Source organism: Anguilla anguilla, chromosome 7 (assembly GCF_013347855.1).
Source record: "Anguilla anguilla isolate fAngAng1 chromosome 7, fAngAng1.pri, whole genome shotgun sequence".
Classification (NCBI taxonomy): Eukaryota; Metazoa; Chordata; class Actinopteri; order Anguilliformes; family Anguillidae; genus Anguilla; species Anguilla anguilla.
In genome coordinates, this window is record NC_049207.1 from 4,787,416 (window position 1) to 4,807,045 (window position 19,630).

General features: G+C 38.2%; 2 protein-coding genes across 7 annotated transcripts; both read right to left on the reverse strand.

The window, feature by feature from the left end:
- Positions 1–365: 365 nt before the first annotated feature.
- Positions 366–11,559, reverse strand: LOC118231011 (protein mono-ADP-ribosyltransferase PARP11-like). Of its 4 annotated transcripts, XM_035424402.1 has the most exons (10): positions 11,390–11,559; positions 11,112–11,248; positions 10,754–10,874; positions 10,058–10,156; positions 9,714–9,783; positions 9,250–9,298; positions 8,584–8,711; positions 8,213–8,361; positions 7,401–7,642; positions 366–1,319 (listed from the first exon to the last, which is right to left on the reverse strand). In XM_035424402.1, the coding sequence occupies exons 4-10, from the start codon at positions 10,104–10,106 to the stop codon at positions 1,164–1,166; spliced, it is 843 nt and encodes a 280-aa protein (XP_035280293.1). In that variant the 5' UTR covers positions 10,107–10,156; positions 10,754–10,874; positions 11,112–11,248; positions 11,390–11,559; the 3' UTR covers positions 366–1,163. The 4 variants fall into 4 exon arrangements, with proteins under 4 accessions (XP_035280293.1, XP_035280291.1, XP_035280294.1 ...); XM_035424400.1 differs by lacking the exon at positions 10,058–10,156; XM_035424403.1 differs by lacking the exons at positions 10,058–10,156; positions 10,754–10,874.
- Positions 11,560–14,055: 2,496 nt separating this feature from the next.
- Positions 14,056–18,894, reverse strand: LOC118231310 (protein mono-ADP-ribosyltransferase PARP11-like). 3 transcript variants are annotated; one of them, XR_004766037.1, is made up of 7 exons: positions 18,428–18,894; positions 18,000–18,120; positions 17,101–17,176; positions 16,598–16,687; positions 15,951–16,081; positions 15,469–15,617; positions 14,056–14,889 (listed from the first exon to the last, which is right to left on the reverse strand). XR_004766037.1 is itself a non-coding variant. In XM_035425006.1 (7 exons), exons 1-7 carry the CDS (start codon positions 18,527–18,529, stop codon positions 14,618–14,620), a joined length of 915 nt encoding a protein of 304 aa, XP_035280897.1. In that variant the 5' UTR covers positions 18,530–18,886; the 3' UTR covers positions 14,056–14,617. The 3 variants fall into 3 exon arrangements, 2 of the variants coding, with proteins under 2 accessions (XP_035280897.1, XP_035280898.1); XM_035425006.1 differs by having other exon boundaries at positions 16,624–16,687; positions 18,428–18,886; XM_035425007.1 differs by lacking the exon at positions 18,000–18,120 and having other exon boundaries at positions 16,624–16,687; positions 18,428–18,887.
- Between the last annotated feature and the right edge of the window lie 736 nt (positions 18,895–19,630).

Consider the following 19,630-nt stretch of genomic DNA (forward strand, 5'->3'; position numbering starts at 1 on the left):
AGGCAGCTGACTTGGACAGAAAATCCAATGGCTTGTGTACCATGTTTGTTTCTCCACCTTCGTTGGTTTCCTTGTCTTAAAGGGGAGCGCAGCCTATGTAGCCTCCCTCTGATTGATGCACTTGTCATAGTCCTGCTTCCTCTCTAAAAAGGCGATGCATACTCCACCTCCTTTCCACTATTTCTGCCACTTCTGTATATGACATTATGTGCAGCTGCAGAAGAAAATGTAGACCTTCACTTATCTCGAAACAACACTGTTCGAGGAAAGTAGTGTAGTTATTGCAATGCGGAAATTGGAAGAGTTCCCGGCCCTCTTGTGGACAAATAGGAAATTGCATGAAAAAAATCAGGAGGAACATCTGCTGTAGAAAAATATCTTTATTCATTAATTCTGTACAGTTATCACAATTATGGGGTGCCGTTTAGGAAAAAATAATCCATTAACTGGTTTGCTTGACACACACACACACACACACACACACACGAATGTTGTACAAATTCCTGCTTCTGTAGAAAGCTAAATGCTCATCATTTAGCAGTTTTGATTTGTGCTTAACTGCTTAAGTGTCCTATCTTAAACAATAACAAGACGCTCTTAAAAAGTCCAAGTGAAAGAGAACTTTATTATCCCCACAGGGAAATAAAGCACATACAAAGCATATCCAGAAATCCATAAAAAAACAGTATTAACACAAAAATAGCAATCCATAAAGACTGTATGACAGTTGCCCTACCCATTCTGGTATTTGACTTGCCTCACAAAATGGCAAATATTAGCCCTATACAATACAAATTGCACAAAAGATTAAACTTGTGAAACAACTGTGACATATTGCACTCAACCTTAAAAGTATGGCATTTATGGATTTAAAAAAAAAAAAACATTCTCTATAGTACTTTTTCAACCTTAGCTGCTGACCTTTAGCTGGTTGCAAAACTCCAAACCAAGATACTTATGTAGTGTAACCCCCTCAACTGGCACCTTGCCGATCCCGATAAGAGCAACATTGTTACACCTGAAGTCGAAGACCATTTCTTTTGTCTTCTTTGGTACCTTGCATGGCAGTCTTTCACCGTTGGTGTGTGAGTGTGTGTGTGAATGAGAGGCATCAATTGTAAAGCACTGGATAAAAGCACTATATAAATATAAATGCAGTCCATTTACCATTTAGTATTCTTGACGTTGATCTGTCGATGATAATTTGTGCAGTTGGCTTTAAAAATATCTCTGGTGCCTACAGGAACTGCTCTTAGAGTGAAGGCTGTGGCCTTCCTGTGATCATAGTCCTTCCTCCCCCTCTCAAAGACGATGCATGCCTGCCACGATGATGCATATTAAATTGCATGTAAAAAAATCAGGAGGAACTTCTCAAGTAGAAAAAATATTCTTTATCAATTCTTTAAACGTTTATCACAATATTACATTACATTACATTTCCTCCATCACAGAGTCAACAATATTGCTCATACCTCATTACCTGATAAGTTATTCCAATGTAACAGAATGTTATTTTCCAATGTAACAGAAATGGTACGGAAGGATTTTCACTTACATCTGGATACAATTTTAAAAGTTTGAAAAAAAATAGTAAGCCCTTTAAGAGTGAAAGGTGTGAACCCTTTTTAGCCCAAAACATATAAAAAGAAACCAGATTCACTGGCTCTCACTGGCCATTTGCTTTGCTGAATTTCAGCAATAGGCCAATATTTGAGCTGGACATACCTGGAACCTGCAAATGAATATTGGTCATTGGACAATGCCTGCTATTGGACACATTCATGTGAATTTAAAACCAAAAACTAACAAATCAGAAGAGACTTAAATAGGATTAATCATAATACTTTAGGGCCCCATTTAGTAACTACTCAGATCTATCCTTAACTGAATTACTTTGACAAAGCTGGCTAGAGCACAACTATTTGTCAGCTGCTCACATGAAACTGCAGCTCATTTATCAACAAGGCTCAATGTTTTTGGTTTATTTTTTACTTTAAAAAAAAAAAAAAATCAATCAGGGAATTTCTCTGTGTTTATTTTAAAAATCAGATTAAAGCAAAATAGCCTAATGCAACAATCCGGGTGAAAGTCGTACGGTAATACTAACAATGCAAAGATCAGGGTGAAAATTACATTTTAATTCCAAACATTGATAACTTACTGCTTTCCATTACATAATCAGCGGCTTGATTGCACTTCCTCCCCATTTTTTCCTCCACTTTATATTCATGGAAGCTTTTTCGGAGCCGTCCGGCAGCTAGGTGTATCACCAATTGGAGCGCTCCTGCGCATAGGAATTGTTGCTAACGACTACGGAGCCCTTCGTTTGAAATCTTTACCGTCTATGCGGATTATAGCTAGTCTAACAAGCTAAAATGAGGAGTTGTATCTGTATATCAAACTTAAAGTTTAAAAAAACGGGTAAACGGTGGGCACATGGAGCAAAGATTAATAAATCAATTGTCCATGTTACATAGATTAGGTAAAGAATAGATATACTACATTCGATGAAATTGTTAGCTAGACTAGTTACCCAGTATTGCACGGACGGTTCTGCCTTGTTACGACAGTGCGGCTCACCTCCTCTGTCAGCAGATGAGGCTTCCCTCATGTGCTAATATTTTCCATATTTCTTGTAATAACATTAATAACTCTGGACTGCATACTGGAGGCCCCGTTGGCGACATTTGGATGAGAGAAGATCCCTGGCTCCAAAAGTAATTAATAGTCAATGGGATGCTGACACAGCCATCGTTAGTTAACTAACGTGAACGTTAATAAAACTTTCCACGTTACGTATAAGGTTCAATGTCAACTACGGATTGCTGCCAGATTCATATCTGTGAAAACAGATTCGGGAATTGCACTCAATGATAGGAGAATGAAAGAGACATCTGGCAACCTTTATTACTGAGCACCATTACCGTTAGGCTAGCCTACTTGCCATCGGGAGTAAACATAGCCGACACAATCTGACCTGCACAAAGAGAAAGAAATAGAGACGACGCGGAAACTTACTTGATTATATTACCGGGAAGCATTTAGTTAGTCACGAGCTTACACGGTGTGAACTGGTCACAGGCCGCTGCAAGTACAGTAGCTAAGCGTTAGCTAGTCGAATACGGTACCTGTAGCCTCCATTAGGCCAGTGGTTCTCAAACTTGGTCCTGAGGGACCACTGTGTATGCTGGTTTTCATTCCAACCACAGTTGCAGTCCCAGAATTTTAACAAGCTGTTAATTTTTCTTGATTAGGTGCTTTCATGTTTTAGAGCAGGGGGGGTCCCCAATCTTATATTACATTACATTACATTATAGGCATTTAGCAGACGCTCTTATCCAGAGCGACGTACAACAAGTGCATAGGTTTCATGATGTAGAGGCACAAAAGAAACACTAGAGTGAAGTAAGGATCGTAGTGCCAGAAGTGACCACATCGATCAGGACTCCAACCCTGTAGAGTAAGCTTGTTCAGCAAGCAAGAATCCTACCAAGTACAAACTAGCACTGGAATCACACCTAACCATACAAAAACAATCCTGCCAGATACACTAACATAATCAAATTATCCTAGCTAGGTACAGTGAGCTGAACTATAGGCTAGGGAGGGGTGGGGAGAGGTGCAGCCTGAAGAGATGAGTCTTCAGTCTGCGTTTGAAAGTGGTGAGATTCTCTGCTGTTCTGACCATCACGGGGAGGTCATTCCACCAGCGAGGGGCCAGGACAGACAGCAGACGGGAGCGGGAAGTGCAGACACGAAGAGGGGGAGGTGCCAAGCGTCCAGAGGTGGCAGAACGGAGAGGTCTGGCTGGTGTGTAGGGTCTGATGATCCTCTGAATGTACCCTGGTGCTGACCCCTTAGCTGCCTGGTATGCAAGCACCAAGGACTTAAATTTGATGCGAATACAGAAAGGGCCGGTGTGGGTGTCTGCTTTCTTCAACCAAGCAGTAACACACAGAGGTGGGTAACCCGGCTTCAAAGAGTAAAAAGACTGACCATGTATTTGCTCCACCACCATGCACTAAACCAGCTGATTACAATAATTAGGTCTCCTATCATGCTGAAGAGTTATGCTAATTAGAGTCTGGTTTAGTGCATGGTGGTGGAGCAAATACACAGTCAGTCTTTTTACTCATTGAAGCCAGGTTACCCACCTCTGGTAACACACCAGATACTACTAATCAAGGTGCTTAGCAAAGACGCAAGTGGTTGACTACTAGAATCGGGTGTGTTACTGCCAGATTAAAGTGAAATGATGTAGTTCTCTGTAACATACCTGGACTTGATTAACAAAGGTAGTCTATGTTCAATCTGATAGAGTTTGTAGTACAAATGTAAGTGAATATGACTGACGGCTCCGCTCAGTGGAACAGAAATGTGCTTTTGGAAGCGAAAGCTGGGTGGAATGAGCAACAGTAACTAAGGAGAGTGGGATTTGGACGGGGTTAATTATGGGTTAATAAGGGGTTAATAATCTCACACAAACAGGAATGTTTTTTATGCATGAAAATTGGTACTATATTAACCATCTACTTAAAAAAAATATATATAAAAAAAACAGGTATTTTCCAATGAAAACTGATAAAAACCAAAACCACTGAGCCTTATTAATAAGTGAACTAAATTTGCTGCTTTGCTACCTGGGAAATGTCATATAATGACAATGATTGATTATATAGCGCCGTGACAAAGTATTTGCACCCTTTCTAAATTCCTCTATTATATTTTTGTCACATTGAATGGTTTCAGATCTTTAGACAAAATATTGGACAAAAGGAACATGAGTAAACACAAAATACAATATAGCTGCAAGCAGCGATGAGGGGGCCAAGCAGTTCAGCAGGGCAGAGTCGCCATGGCAACTTGATCAGATCATGTTAAAAGCGTGGCTATAAGCAGTGATAGCAAGTTTTATGTCAATTGACAGGAAATTGGGTGTAACTGAGATATGACCTCACATCCTGTTTGGCGGATTTGCCGCCGATTTTTATGGACTGTAACAAACAAATGCTTTGAAAATCAAAAATCCATCTGATAACTTTCATGAAGCTTGGTTCAAAGATCATCTATGGCAAATCTCATCTTTGGGATTTCCCAAAGTATCACCTGACACAAGAATCACTTTTGTTAAGGGAAACGCAACAACACTTAGGAGGCAAAAAGTTGTTTTTGCTTATTGCAGTGCCCCCCAGTGGTCAAATGACATCAATTTTCTCCATGTCCTCAGGTCCTGAGTCCATATACCAAGTTTGGTATCAACACATCAAAGCATTGCTGAGATATGCCCTCATTTCCTGCCGCCGATTTCGATTCGCTGTGACGGACGAACACTTTCGAAAATCAAAAATTCATCTGATAACTTTTGTGAGGCTTGGTCTGAACATCACCTGTGCCAAATGTGGTGAACATTGGACAACATTTGTGGCCTGTTAAAAATTTTAAAACTTTTTCAGAAAATCCAATATGACAATGGGTACGTTGAACTCGGCTTGATCCAAGGAATCCAACAGTACCTCATTTTTTAAAATCGGGCATACGGCTCAACTTACATGCATAAACGTACGTCCAAGTTTGACCCATTGGTGGCGCTACAGCGCTCGAGGTGGAGGCATGAATCTTGATGAAAAGAATCATGGGACTGTCCCCAATCAGTGTGCCAAATTTCAAAACTTTTTACCATACGGTTCTAGGGGCTGCCATAGACACCCTAGCCAGAAGACAAAGATGATGATGATGAATAATAAGAAAAGGTAGAAACACAATGGGTGCCCTACGCAGCTTCGCTGCTTGGCCCCCAGTTATTTCATTTATTTAAGGAAAAAAGTTATCTTGTGTTATATTGTGAAGTGGAAATGTCTAGGAGCAACAACGGCTCAGCTGCTGAACAAAGTGGTAGGCCAAACAAGCTCACAGAATGTGACTGCCAAGCGCTGAAGCACGTTGCAAATAAAAATCGTCTGTCCTCAGCTGCAACACTCACTACCAAGTTCCAAACTGCCTCTGGAAGCAACGTCAGCACAAGAACTGTTCGTTCGAGAACTTCATAAAATTGGTTTCCATAACCAAGCAGCTGCACACAAGCCTAAGATCAACATGCACAATGCCAAGTGTTGGCTGGAGTGGTGTAAAGCACACTGCCATTGGACTCTGGAGCAGTGGATAATTTGATATGCATTTTCTGGACAGATGAAACTTGCTTCACTATCTGGCAGTCTCTGACAGGCAAATTGGGGTTTGGCTAATGCCAGGAGAATGCTACATGCCCGAATGCATAGTGCCAACTGTTAAGTTTGGTGGAATAACTGTCTGGGACTGTTTTTCATAGCTTGGGAAAGGTCCCTTAGTTTCAGTTGAAGGGACATCTTAATGCTACAGCAAACAATGATATTCTAGAGAATTTTTAGAGAACATGATTGGCCTGTACCAGAGCCCTGACCTCAACCCCATCGAACATGTTTGGGATGAATTGGAATGGTAACTGCGAGCCAGGCCTTATCACCCATCATCAGTGGCCAGCCTCACTAATGCTCTTGTGGCTTAATGGAGGCAAATCCCCACAGCCAATGTTCCAAAATCTAGTGGAAAGCCTCTTCAGAAGAGTGGAGGCTGTTATAGCAGCAAAGGGGGGGTACCAACTCCATATTAATGCCCATGATTTTGGAATGAGATGCTCAACAAGCACGTATGGGTGTGATGCTCAGATGTACACATATTTTTGGCTCTGTAGTGTATTTCAAAAACTTTTCTTCTCATCTCTTCTGGAATTTCCTCTGATCAAGTAGCATGCTTGTAGAAACTTTGTGGTGACTACATCACTCTGATTGTAAAGTTCAATATGAGTGAGGTTCAAATTCACCAAGCCTGGCCTGCGTTCAATCAGCTGAATCTAACTACCAATGAAATCTTGTTGAGTAGTTGACTAAGTAACTAAGGGTCAATTATTGGTGATATTGGTGTTTGATAACTTTTTTCATTAAATAAATGAAATAATAATTAACAAAATGTGATTTGTGTTTACTCAGTTTCCTGTTGTCTAATATTACATTGTATCTAAATACCTGAAACCATTCATTGTGACAGTTATGCAATTATAGAAGAAATCAGGAAGAGGGAAAATACTCTCTCACGGCACTGTAAATTCAAGGAGTACAGAGCAGTGTACATGAGAGGGACCCTAGGACATAACTGAACAAGCTCTGCAAAGTTGTGGGAGATTATTATATCCTAAAGGACTTCATACAATTTAAATGTCATGACTGATATGAAGTCTAAGAAGTGTACTGCTGAAAGGGCAAGAAGTGTAGTGTTATATTTACTTCAGTTCTGTGTAGCCTTTTTGTGATTTGTCTAGTCACTCTGAGTAACCATCGCTAGAACTCAATCAAATATTCGGGGTATACCTGGTTGCTGTCGAAGACCACAAAAACGTTGGGGTCAGATACATAATCTACGCAGCTGTCATAGAAGCTTGTCATGGTCGTGTCTTTGGGCGGAGTTTGATGCATCCCTGAGTGACCCTGTGTGTACTCCCCGACCAGCACACGAGCCATGATCATGGTCTGTGATGGTAATATGCCGTCACGTTTCACTGGTGTATCGCAGTAGACCTTTGAGAGGCTTGCATATTTTGCAAAATAAATCCCTGAGAAACAAGAAAGAACATTTTCCATTTATCATTGCTCAGATATACAGCAACACTTATGCTTCCATTCTGTCCGTTTATCTTAAAAGAAGCACATTTAGCTTTGTGCATTTACTGATTTATTTTTTTATTTTATTTTTTTTTTTACAGGCATTTCACTGATGCTCTTATTCCGAACGACTTTCAATTAGTGCACATAGAAAAGGCCAAGCTTTGTAAATCTCCAACTTAATAAATCTATTAATTTTAATTTGGTTGTGAGTTCTACTGCTTGATGAAGGTTGATCCATCAGGTTGCTCTGTCTATCAGTGAATTTGGTGATTTAATTGATAATTGATATCTGTGATAATAATGAACTAATTAAATCGAACAAATCTATTTCCATGAACAAGTGAGGAGTCTTTACTTTTGGTTTTACTTGTGTTCTGTATACAGACTGCGAAACATTAAATGAGTTAGCTGTTAAAACAGTTTGTAAATTGTCAGTTTAAACTGATTCTCACTTCCTCAACAATGTTCAGAAAATACAGGTCTTATTTATACACCTCTGCAGCATGAATGCATCCTACCTTTTCCAGAGACAGAACCATGTCTTCCCACAAACTTCAAGTCAAAATTAGCAGCACATATGGACCAAATGTTTGTGTGGGCTGTACCATGGAACAACCTTCTCTCATCAATAGGCATTTGTTTGATCAGGGTCAGCTGTGCTTTCTTCCTATGGAAGACAGGATAATAATGGAATTTATTTAGCATTCTGGGTACAATTGTGGTGAATACTTATTTTCATACAAACAGCTAAATTAGGTCAAAACAAATACAAATTCTGACTCTGCTGTTTATCCTACCACTATTCTTTGTACAATGTAGTCCTGATTGAAATAAATGAATAATATTACTCAATAATATTAACAGTTAAGACAAGCACTTCCTTGCCTACCGGCAAAAGGACTCCCACAGTTTTAGGTTCTGTATCCTCTTTATTGACCTGATGGTGTCAGATACTGTCTCTGCAAACCTCTTCACTACCTCTTTACATTCTTCAGTACTACTGTCCAGTGGGATGAGCTGGAAGTAAAACAATGCCAAAACAACATTAATAAAATACTGCACTGTCATGTAGCAAAAGTACAGCGATCTCTCAAGATCTTTGATTATTTTGGCAGAAATCATGTGACCCCTGTCTAAATTATTAAAGAAACCACATGGACCCCATTGAGAGCAGGAGGGTTGATGGGCATGCGGGTTTTTGTTATCAGTAATTATCCTGGCTTGATTAGTTAATTAGCAGTAAAGACCGGTTCACTGGTAGATTAGATCACCTTAAAATATAAACACAGGAACAGTCTTCAGTTGTCATTTGTAAAGAAATCAGACTAAATGTTCGATCATATAAATGGCTGGGTTGTAAAAGTAATTAAAAGGAGTCAAAGTTGCCGTAAAATCCAGAAACCAGTAAGGTCTGCTTTGCTCATCCCTGCCACAGAGAAATCCCAAAAATACAGAGATGAACGTGAACAAAGAGAAAGAGAAGACAGAGAGAGAGGAACATCCTCCATGAAAGAAACAGGTCCCCTCACCCGGCACCCTCCCTCTTTCACTTTACCTGAAAAGGGAAGTCTTTTTCCCAGTGGGAGGGAACAGGGTATGGAGACCTGTAAAACGTGTTAACACAATTGGAAACACCATCCAGTATGACGGCAGTAACTAAATACACATTGATTAAATGACACACTGCAGCCTTTTCTTTTGTCACTTGATCAGAAATGAAAGTGAAACTCTACAGAAATTGCGTAACTGCAGTGAAACCCCAGGCTGGAAGGTCACCTGTAGCGCTGACCTGGAGCTACCTGGGGCCTGTATCATATAGCAGGATTACTGAGTTAGCTGGATAACAGCACTGAGTAAAACCCAGAGCCTTCCCTAATCTGGAACATGGACTGAAGTAAAAAGAGCCGTTTTGGGTTTAACACGGTGCAGCTAATTCAGTACGCTTAGTTTGATCCCAGATAGAGACAGAGCGCAACGCGCCATACTCTAAATCACCATTTTAAGGAATCTCTGGCTTACCTGTGGCCAGGTGTAGATTGGCGCTTAACTGGTTGCTCCTTTCCAGTGTCTAGGTTGGTCAGTTTCATCTCTGGGTGTGTTCAGAGCGACACAAAGAAAAAACACAAACAAAAGGCACACTGAAACAACATAATCCAGTCACAGCAAAAACACTTGAACCATTTATAACCTATTATTTTACAATCCAATGATGTTTACTAATATGCTACGAAATGGAGGTCTGAAAGTAAAACCACAGTCTATTATATTCAAGAAAGCTGGTATGAATAAATTATGGCACAAATTTAATTAACCCATCACAACATTATCCACAATGAAATATCTACTTGTAACGGAAAACATACCGAAGGGGCAGTTTGTATTGCCTTGATTAATAGAAGGATTTTGCCACATTTATGGTGTTTCAGGTCTGAATCCAGCTATGGACAACAGGTAATTGTCACCTAACAAGAGGATACATTTCCAATAGATAACCTAAGCAAAAATGAAAAAACATTATTACTAATCTAAGTGCTACACATGAGTTTATGTATTTCACTTATGAATTTAAATTATTCGTTATTGTTAAACTTACAGGATAAACCTGAAAGTTAAAACTAAATCATATTTAAGATTTAATTATTTTCTTGAATAATTATATGAATCTGGCCTCCTAATCATTCCTTGATTAGCTCTAATTAATTATCTGATCTGATCAGATTAGCTGCACAATTCCTTTGAATTCCTGACCCACTTTAATAGCCCAGATTGTCTCTGCAAATGGGGAATTCTCTATTGACCTACTGGTTAAATAAAATCAGTAATAATAACTGTCAAGTCCAACCAGAAATTAAATCTCCAAAATCAGGTGCTAAAATTACTACTATGTAACACAGCCAATCCCGATATGCTGAATTGGGAAGCTCCAGCAATCATTGGTTACACAGAAATCAATAATTTGTTGATAATTAGTTGATTTTCTCAAATGAAAATCACACATTGTTCTTTTTATTATGGAAAATTAAATTTGCGACAACACAAGATATTATCAGTAGGCCTACCTGAGAAATCCAATATGTAAATACAATTGTCCATGCTGTATTCCATAAATCCATCCCAGTTCCTGCAGTAGTTTCGTTCAATTTCTCTATTGGTCACAGTACACTTCTCACTTGGATTTTCCTGCATAAGCAATTGAAATTGATCGGTTCATGTCACGTTTATTAAATGGTAGGGATAAATAATTCTCTCTCTTGTGAATGATTATATATTCCCTAGCCTATTTGATCCTTTTCCTGTACCACCAACGGCAATATAAATATTAGATAACTTACTGTCTATTGTTTGTTTTTTTTTTTTTTTTTTTTTTTTTTAACGAACAGGAACACCACGATTCGGACAGACAAAGATAAAACCTACATCAAACATATGCCACTCTCCGCTTTCAGCCAGGTAAAGCCAACGCATGTCCTCCTCGAAAATATCCATGCACTCCTCATCCTCAAAGGCTCGCGCGGCTAGCCATGTCCCGGCCATGGCTCTGAACAAGACCTAGACTGTAACATGCAAAATAGGTTGGTCAGTGATGATAGCAGAATATTATTTATCCATATAATTATTTATATTATGTAGCCATATTTTACAGTCATACAATTTCTGATCTAACAAAATAATCACTGTTACGTGCTCTAACTCACAAGTAATAACTTAGCTTGTCAGTCTGTTATGCTGAGCAAACGCCTGTTCAACCTGTATCTTATCCTATTTAAAGATATCCTTTGTGCGTCGGTATCATTTACTGTGAGCATATTTGCACAGAAAGACTAAATAAATATACGATACTAGTTTCACCAAACGCCCCGCCTCTTTCTAATTTAAAGTTTCGCTTTCTCCAAATTGACGTGTACTTCCGAAGGCGTCATTTATGTCTTAGTGACAGCTAGCGTTACACCAAAATAAATAAACGCGGAAATGTTTTGGCATTTGCTTGACAGGAATTTGCTTGAAACTAAATCGGCTAAAATCCAATCTCAAGGAAACAAGCATGAATCAATCGTACCCAATATACCTCATATTTTATCATCATATCTTCAGAAGTGCTCTGTCAAACTATATTTCTTAACCTGTGCAACAGTAGCCTATGCTAAAATAACCTGCCGTTAGTCAGAAAACAAATACAAATACTGGATATTTTAAAGGTATGTTGTATGGTTAATTAACTCTCTGGAATCGTCTTTTAAAAATGTTACGGATGTGCTTGCATTCGTGCCATTAATAGTGCTGGCACAGCACAGAAACGAAGTGTGGAGATCTGGCATAGTCTCTGGCTATGCGAGACTATGACATTATAATACTGTTATATGTATCATGTGGTTGTTTAAAATGTAGGCTACTATCCCTCAGCATTATACCTTCATCAAAGATGCAGAGGCTTTAACCCTGGTGTCCTGGTCAAAAATTCCCCCATCACTAAAAAAAAAATCTCTACACCTGGCCAGCTGATCACAGCCTAAATTTGACTGGCTACACATCCCATTTGAATACCCTACCCACGGGTCATGTGGTCCCCACATGACAAACGAGTTTTACCCGTTTAAAACAATACTAGTGAACTACTGCTGGCAATAGTTGTGTTTTGTGTTTTTAATGTTGATGTTAAATTTTTTAATGTTAAAAACACAAAAAAAAAAAAAAATTATGATTATTGCTTAGCTATGTATCAGCTGTGTATAAAACGTGGTGTAATTTCTATTTGGTGAAACCAAATTACACCACTTAATGAATGTACACCACTAAAATAAAATAAAATTCCCTTAAATAAAACCTGAGAAAGTGCACTTTAGCCACATGTGAATTGTTTCATCACAAAGATAAAATTGTGGAGTACCGATAACTTTGGAAACAAGATCCTAAAAAAAAGCAAATTAAAAGAAATACGTCATGAACTACAGTAGTATTGAGAACTTTATAGTCACTAGGTTCAACGACCAATATTTTTCACTATGTAGTGCTTACGGAATTAATATTGCTCGATGATCCACGAGCACCGCTGGCCTTTTATGAGTTAGAGTTCCTATTGAGTCGAATCGTAATAGGTGCCAGCTTTACGCAGCCGGCTCATATTTGTGAATTTTATTACTTTCAGGTAAGAATAACGTCACCTAGCATTCGCACATTTGTGTAGTAATGTATACCTTATAACCTAGCGAAATTATTTAATTTTCTGTTGTTGTCATATATTTTTACTGGATGTGTACCTGTTTGCAGTTCCTATCTAAAATAACGTCAGCTCGCTAACTAACGCGTGGTCTCAAAAACTGTAATTTTCCCTGTTTATGACAGTTCAATATAATATGAGTTCAATGTAATAATTGCTTGTCTCCCATATATTTACTGGTCTCGTTTTTACATGCTGTTATGTTTATGTTGTTGTTCCAGCGTACATTTTTCAGTCTAAAATTTGTTTATTCTTATATTATTGTATTGTGCGGAATTTTAGTGGGCAGTTAGTTGCCATAATCTAATATGCCTATTACCAACTCAACGCAGCTAGCTCATATTTGTGAATTTTTATTATTTTCAGAATGAATTTCATTCAAAATATGCCACTCTCGAGTCCTCTGTGAGATCCCTGAATGCAACACAGACTTGACATTTCCCATAAGTAAGACCCAATGACTTCGTGGAATATCAAAACCAGCCCAATCATGTTTTGTTTTTCGTATGGCAGGGGAAATATTAACGGCGAATTTAGAACTATAGTGGCCTAAAACTGAATTTGCCTTCATTTACCATGATACTATGCGGACTGCAAACACGGAAGTAAACAACGTGAATTATTCTGGAAAAAGTAAAGCAGTCACAAACATTTTAACAAAGATTTGCAACTGGTTAGCAGTTAAGTGAATAATTACATTAGATAGGTAAATAAATGTTCAGGACAGTTGAATAAGGTATTGAATCCCTTTGTGTGTGTGTGTAAGAGAGAATTAAACTCTGTTTAATTGTGCATGTTAGATGCCTTTGTCTGATTGACACATAGTCCACCTTCCCCTCTAAAAACACGGTGCTTTCTCACTGTCCTTTTCACAATTTCTGCCACTTCAGTATATGACATTATGTGAAGAAGATGTAAACCTTAACTTATCTTAAAACAGTTTGTGGAAATTGCTTTAGTAATTGGAATGTAGCGATTGGAACAGTTCCCAGCCCTCTAGTCATGAAATATTAAATAGTTTGAAAATAAAATCAGGAAGAACATCTAGAGTAGAAAAAATAATCTTTATTAATTATTCAAACATTTATCACAAAACACACACACAAACACACAAGACACACACAGACACACACACACACATACATTCAATTTCCTACATTTATTATGGACACATAATTAGCTGATAAGATCCTTCTGTAACACCAACCTTTATGAATGTAATGAAAATGGTATAGAAAATGGTATACTCACTTACAGTATATAAGAAAGTAATGAGAGTAAAAAAGAGCAAGCCCTTTTTAAGAAGAATGAGTGAAAGGTGAACCATTTGCAGCCCAAATCATATATAAAATGAAACTGAACTTTGCTGAATTTGCTTTGCTTTTGAAAATAATTTCTGGATGAATCTCATCCATCCCTGGTGCTCTGCCACTGAGGACCTCTCCAACCACCCCAGTGACTTCTGCCACAGAAATAGACTCTGATACCCCAGATTTCTCCAGCTCAGCCTTGTGAGTGTGTCTGTCAGATTCAGGAGTTCCTCAAAGTATTTCTTCCACCTTCCGACCATATCCCTATCCCCAATAAAATGTTTATGTCATGACTGACATAAAATCTAAGAAGTGTAATGCCAGAAGTATAGTGCTATTTTAACTTCTCTTCAGTTCGGCCATTTTGAGTTTTGTTTAATCACTCTGAGCAACCATCGCTAGAACTCAATCAAATATTCGGGGTATATCTGGTTGCTGTTAAAGATCACAAAAGTTTTAGGGTAATTGAAATCATCTATACAGCTGTCATAGAAGCTTGTCATGGTCTTGTCTTTGGATGGGACTTGACACAGACTTCTCTCACCCTGTGTGTACTCTCCGACCAGCACTCGAGCCAGGATCATGGTCTTTGATGGCAATACGCTATTCTGGCTCTTTGGGACACCACAGAATTTATTTGCGTAGCTTGCATGTCTTGCAAAATAAATCCCTGAGAAACAAGAGAGAACATTTTCCACGTATCAGCAACATTGCTCAGATATATAGCAACACTTATGCTTCCATTCTGTCTGTTTGTCTTAAGAGAAGCAAATTTTTGCTTTGTGTATTTCTTGAATTTGTTTATATTTAAATTCAACACATTTTGCCAGAGCTCTTCACCAGAGTGACGTACAATTAGAAAAGGCCTAGCTTTGTAAATCACAACCATTCCAAATAATGTTTGTGATTGGCCTTGTTTCGTAATATTTCACAAGAAACTGGAGATTATATTACTGGCTGGACTTAACAATTATTGCATGCAACCATCACGTCTGTTGTTAACAGCAAAAGTAAATTTCATTTTCTAGAGGTATTCAATTACGCTGAATTACCTCTTCACATATTCATGTTTGGTAAGTGAGGAATTTTTACCGTTGGTTCTACTTGTGTTCTGTATTTAGCATGCATAATATTAAACAAGGACGTTAGCTGATAAAACGGTTTGGAAATTGTCATTTAAAACATTATAATTTCCCTGACAGTGTTCTGAAAATAGAGGCCTTATTTACGCACCACGAATGTAACCTACCTTTTCCATGGACAGAACCATGTCTTCCCGCGAACTTCAAGTCAAAATTAGCAGCACATATGGACCAAATGTTTTTGTAGGCTGTACCGTGGAACAACATTCTCTCATCGATAGGCATTTGTTTGATCTGTGTCAGTTGTGCTTTCTTCCTATGAAAGAAATCATTGCAGTTGCATACAAACAGCTAAAATAGGTCAAAATAAATACACATTTTTGACTCGGTACAAAGAGACATAATGAAGTATGAATCATTGTAATCTGCAGATTCTAATCTTAGCTAGACTCACTGCAGGTGAAATGCCCTTTTCTGCTTAATTAGATTCATGGTACTGTTTAACAAATGAAAATGAGCACAGATTATGCTGAAAGTTGTTTGACAACATGCACTGTGGTAGGATAAACAGCAATATAGCCCTGAGTAAAATTAAAGAATAGCATTCCTTATTAATATGAACAATTAAGACAAGCACTTCATTGCCTACCGGCAAAAGGAATCCCACAGTTTGAAGTTCTGTATCCTCATTATTGATCTGATGGGGACATTAGGCATTGTCTCTGCAAACATCTTCACTACCTCTTTACATTCTTTCGTACTACTGTCCAGTGGGATGAGCTGGAAGTAAAACAGTGCCAAAACAACATTAATAAAATACTGCACTGTCATGTAGCAAAAGTACAGCGATCTCTCAAGATTTTTGATTAGACTTTATTTTGGCATAAATCATGTGACCCGTCTAAATTATTATATAAATCACATGGACCCCATTGAGAGCAGGAGGGCTGATGGGTATGCAGGTTTTTGTTGTCAGAAATTATCCTGGCTTGATTAGTTAATTAGCAGTAAAGACCGGTTCACTGGTAGATTAGATCACCTTAAAATATAAACCCAGGAACAGTCTTCAGTTGTCATTTGTAAAGAAATCAGACTAAATGTTCGATCACATAAATGGCTGGGTTGTAAAAGTAATTAAAAGGAGTCAAAGTTGCCGTAAAATCCAGAAACCAGTAAGGTTCGATTTGCTCATCCGTGCTACAGAAAAATCACCAAAAATACAGAGAAAAACGTGAAAAAAGAGAAAGAGAAGTCAGAGAGAGGAACATCCTCCACGAAAGAAACAGGTCCCCTCACCCGGCATCCTCCTTCTTTCACTTTACCTGAAAAGGTAAGTCTTTTTCCCAGTGGGAGGGAACAGGGTGTGTTGGCTTACTATGAAGTGAGCTGTGAAACACAATTAGAAACACCATCTAATATATGACAGAAGTTGGCAGTGTTTAGACAAGTTACTCAAATGACACACTGCAGCCTTTTCTTTTATCACTTGATCAGAAATGAAACTGAAACTACAGAAACTGCATAACTGAAGTGAAACCCCATCTGTGAAAGATCACCTGTAGCGCTGACCTGGAGCTACCTGGGGCCTGTATCATATAGCAGGATTACTGAGTTAGCTGGATAACAGCACTGAGTAAAACCCGGAGCCCTCCCAAATCTGGAACATGGACTGAAGTAAAAAGAGCCGTTCTGGGTTTAACATGGCGCAGCTAATTCAGTAAACTTGGTTTGATCCCAGATTATACTGAGAACAATAAAATTGACCAATCACCATGGACTTTAAGGAATCTCTGGCTTACCTGTGGGCAGCTGTAGAATGGCGGGCCCGCTTAATTTCCCGCTGCTTTCCAGTTGTTAGGTTTATCTGTTTCATCTCTGGGTGTGTTCAGAGCAACACAAAGAAAAAACACGCAAATGTCTGAGATTAAACCACACCCAGCTATACGCAAGAAAGCTGGTTTGAATATATTATGGCTCTGAATTCAGCAATAGTCAACTGTTAATTATCACCTAACAAGAGGTTACATTTCCAATAGATAACCTAAGCAAAAATGAAAATAGATTTTTACTAATCTAAGTACTGTACATGAGTTTATGTACTTCACTTATGAATTTAAATTATTCATTATTTTTAAACTGATAGGAACAACCTGAAGAAAACTAACCCTAAATCATACTTAATATTTAATTATTTTCTTGAATAATTATATGAATCTGGCCTCCTAATCATTCCTTGATTAGCTCTAATTAATTATCTGATCTGATCAGATTAGCTGCACAATTCCTTTGAATCCCTGACACACTTTGATTGCCCAGATTGTCACTGCAAATGGGAAATTCTCTGTTGGCCTACCTGGATAAATAAAATAAATAATAAATACTAATAACTGTCAAGTCCAACCAGCAATGAAATCTCCAAAATCAGGTTCTAGAATCAGTGCCATGTAACACCGCCAATCCACATATATTGAACTGGGAAGCTCCAACAATTATTCGTTACACAGAAATCAAATATTTAGTTGATATTCTCAAATGTAAAATCACGGATTCTTCTTTTTATTATGGAATTCATTTGACCGATTTTAGCTGATTTTCGGAATATGAAATGAAATTGAGGGTTATACAGTTGCGTTGAAACTTAATATGAACATTAAATGTGCGAAAACACAAGAAATTATGAGTTGTTCAGTAGGCCTACCTGAGAAATCCAATCTGTAAATACAATTGTCCAAGCGGTATAGCATAAATCCATTCCAGTTCCTACAGTAGTTTCGTTCAATGTCCCTACTGGTCAGAGTACACTTTTCACTTGGATTTTCCTGTATAAGCAATTGAAATTAATCGGTTCAGTTAAAATCAACAGATTTGCAACGTTTTATTGGCAGGTTAACATACAGACCATGTCACGTTTATTAAATGGTATGGATAAATAACTTTATTTCCATAGTTTTTTTCTCTCACAACTATCACAAACACTTTTCACTCATTAATTATTATTTAATATTCCCAATTTGACCCTCTTCCAGTACCATCAATGACGATGTAATTATGAGATATCTTACTATAGCCTACTACATATAAATAAACATAAACCCAACGGTGCGCTCGGACACACATGAAACCTACCGCAAACATACGCCACTCCCCGCATTCATCCTGGTAAAACCAAGGCATATTCTCCTCGAACGTGTCCCTGTACTCCAATTCCTCAAAGGTTCCCTTGTACATGGCTTTGAACAAGACCTAGTCTGTAATATACAGAATAGGTAGGTCTGTGATAATAGCTGAATAGCATTCATGCATATTTATGCATAAATATTAATACGACGTTGCCATGGTTTACTGCTATACAGTTTCTGATAGATAACAAAATAATCGCTGTTACGTGCCCTAATTCACAAGTAATAACGTGTCTTGTCAGTCGGCTACTGTGGAAGCGCCTGTTCAACCTGTTTCTATCTAACGCTGTCCGTTGTGCGTCGGTATCCTTTACTGTGAGCATATTTCCACAAAAAGACGTAAATAAATATACGGTACTAGTTTCACCAAATGTCCCGCCTCTCTTTTAAAGTTTCAGTTTCTCTGAATTGACGTGTGCTTCCGATGGCGTCATGTGAACTTCCTCGGTGACAGCTAGCGTTATACCAAACTAAATAGACGCCAAAACTGGTGCCAATGGCTCAATGAGATATTTTAAACTAGCAATAGCCTATCAGCTAAGTCCAACCTCGGACAAGCATGAATCGGTGCTACCCAAAATGCCTCGTGTTTTCTCATCACATCTTCGGAAGTGCTCTTTCAAACTATACTTCTAAACTAACGCAACATTAAGTACCTGCTGTTAGTCAGATAACTATGGGCTCAAATTAGTGCCAAAAGTATTTTTTATTTGTAAGCAATGACTTGTGCTTACAACTTATGGTTTGTGTTTGTACATTGCGAGTTGAAACTGAAACAAAAGTTATTTTGTACTTGTAAGCAAGAAGTTTTTACGTGCAACACTCTCTACATGCAACGCACAGTTTACAAGAAGAAAGCTACAGTCAGACTTTTGGCACTGCTTTTACGCTTCCGGTATGGAGAGCCAATCGTTCAAGGCATTTTCAACTATCCAATCAGCGCTCCAATATAGACCAGGGTTGCCATGTTGGGAAATTTATGACAGACTGACAGTCGGAATTCAATTTCAATTTCAATTTAAGTTGAAATACAGACATACTTATTGCCAAAGCATACATATATAATATGTAAAATAATAATAATATTAAAATAATAATGGTAAATGTAACAATATATACAAATAACAGCATTAATTCTCATTCTCTCTCT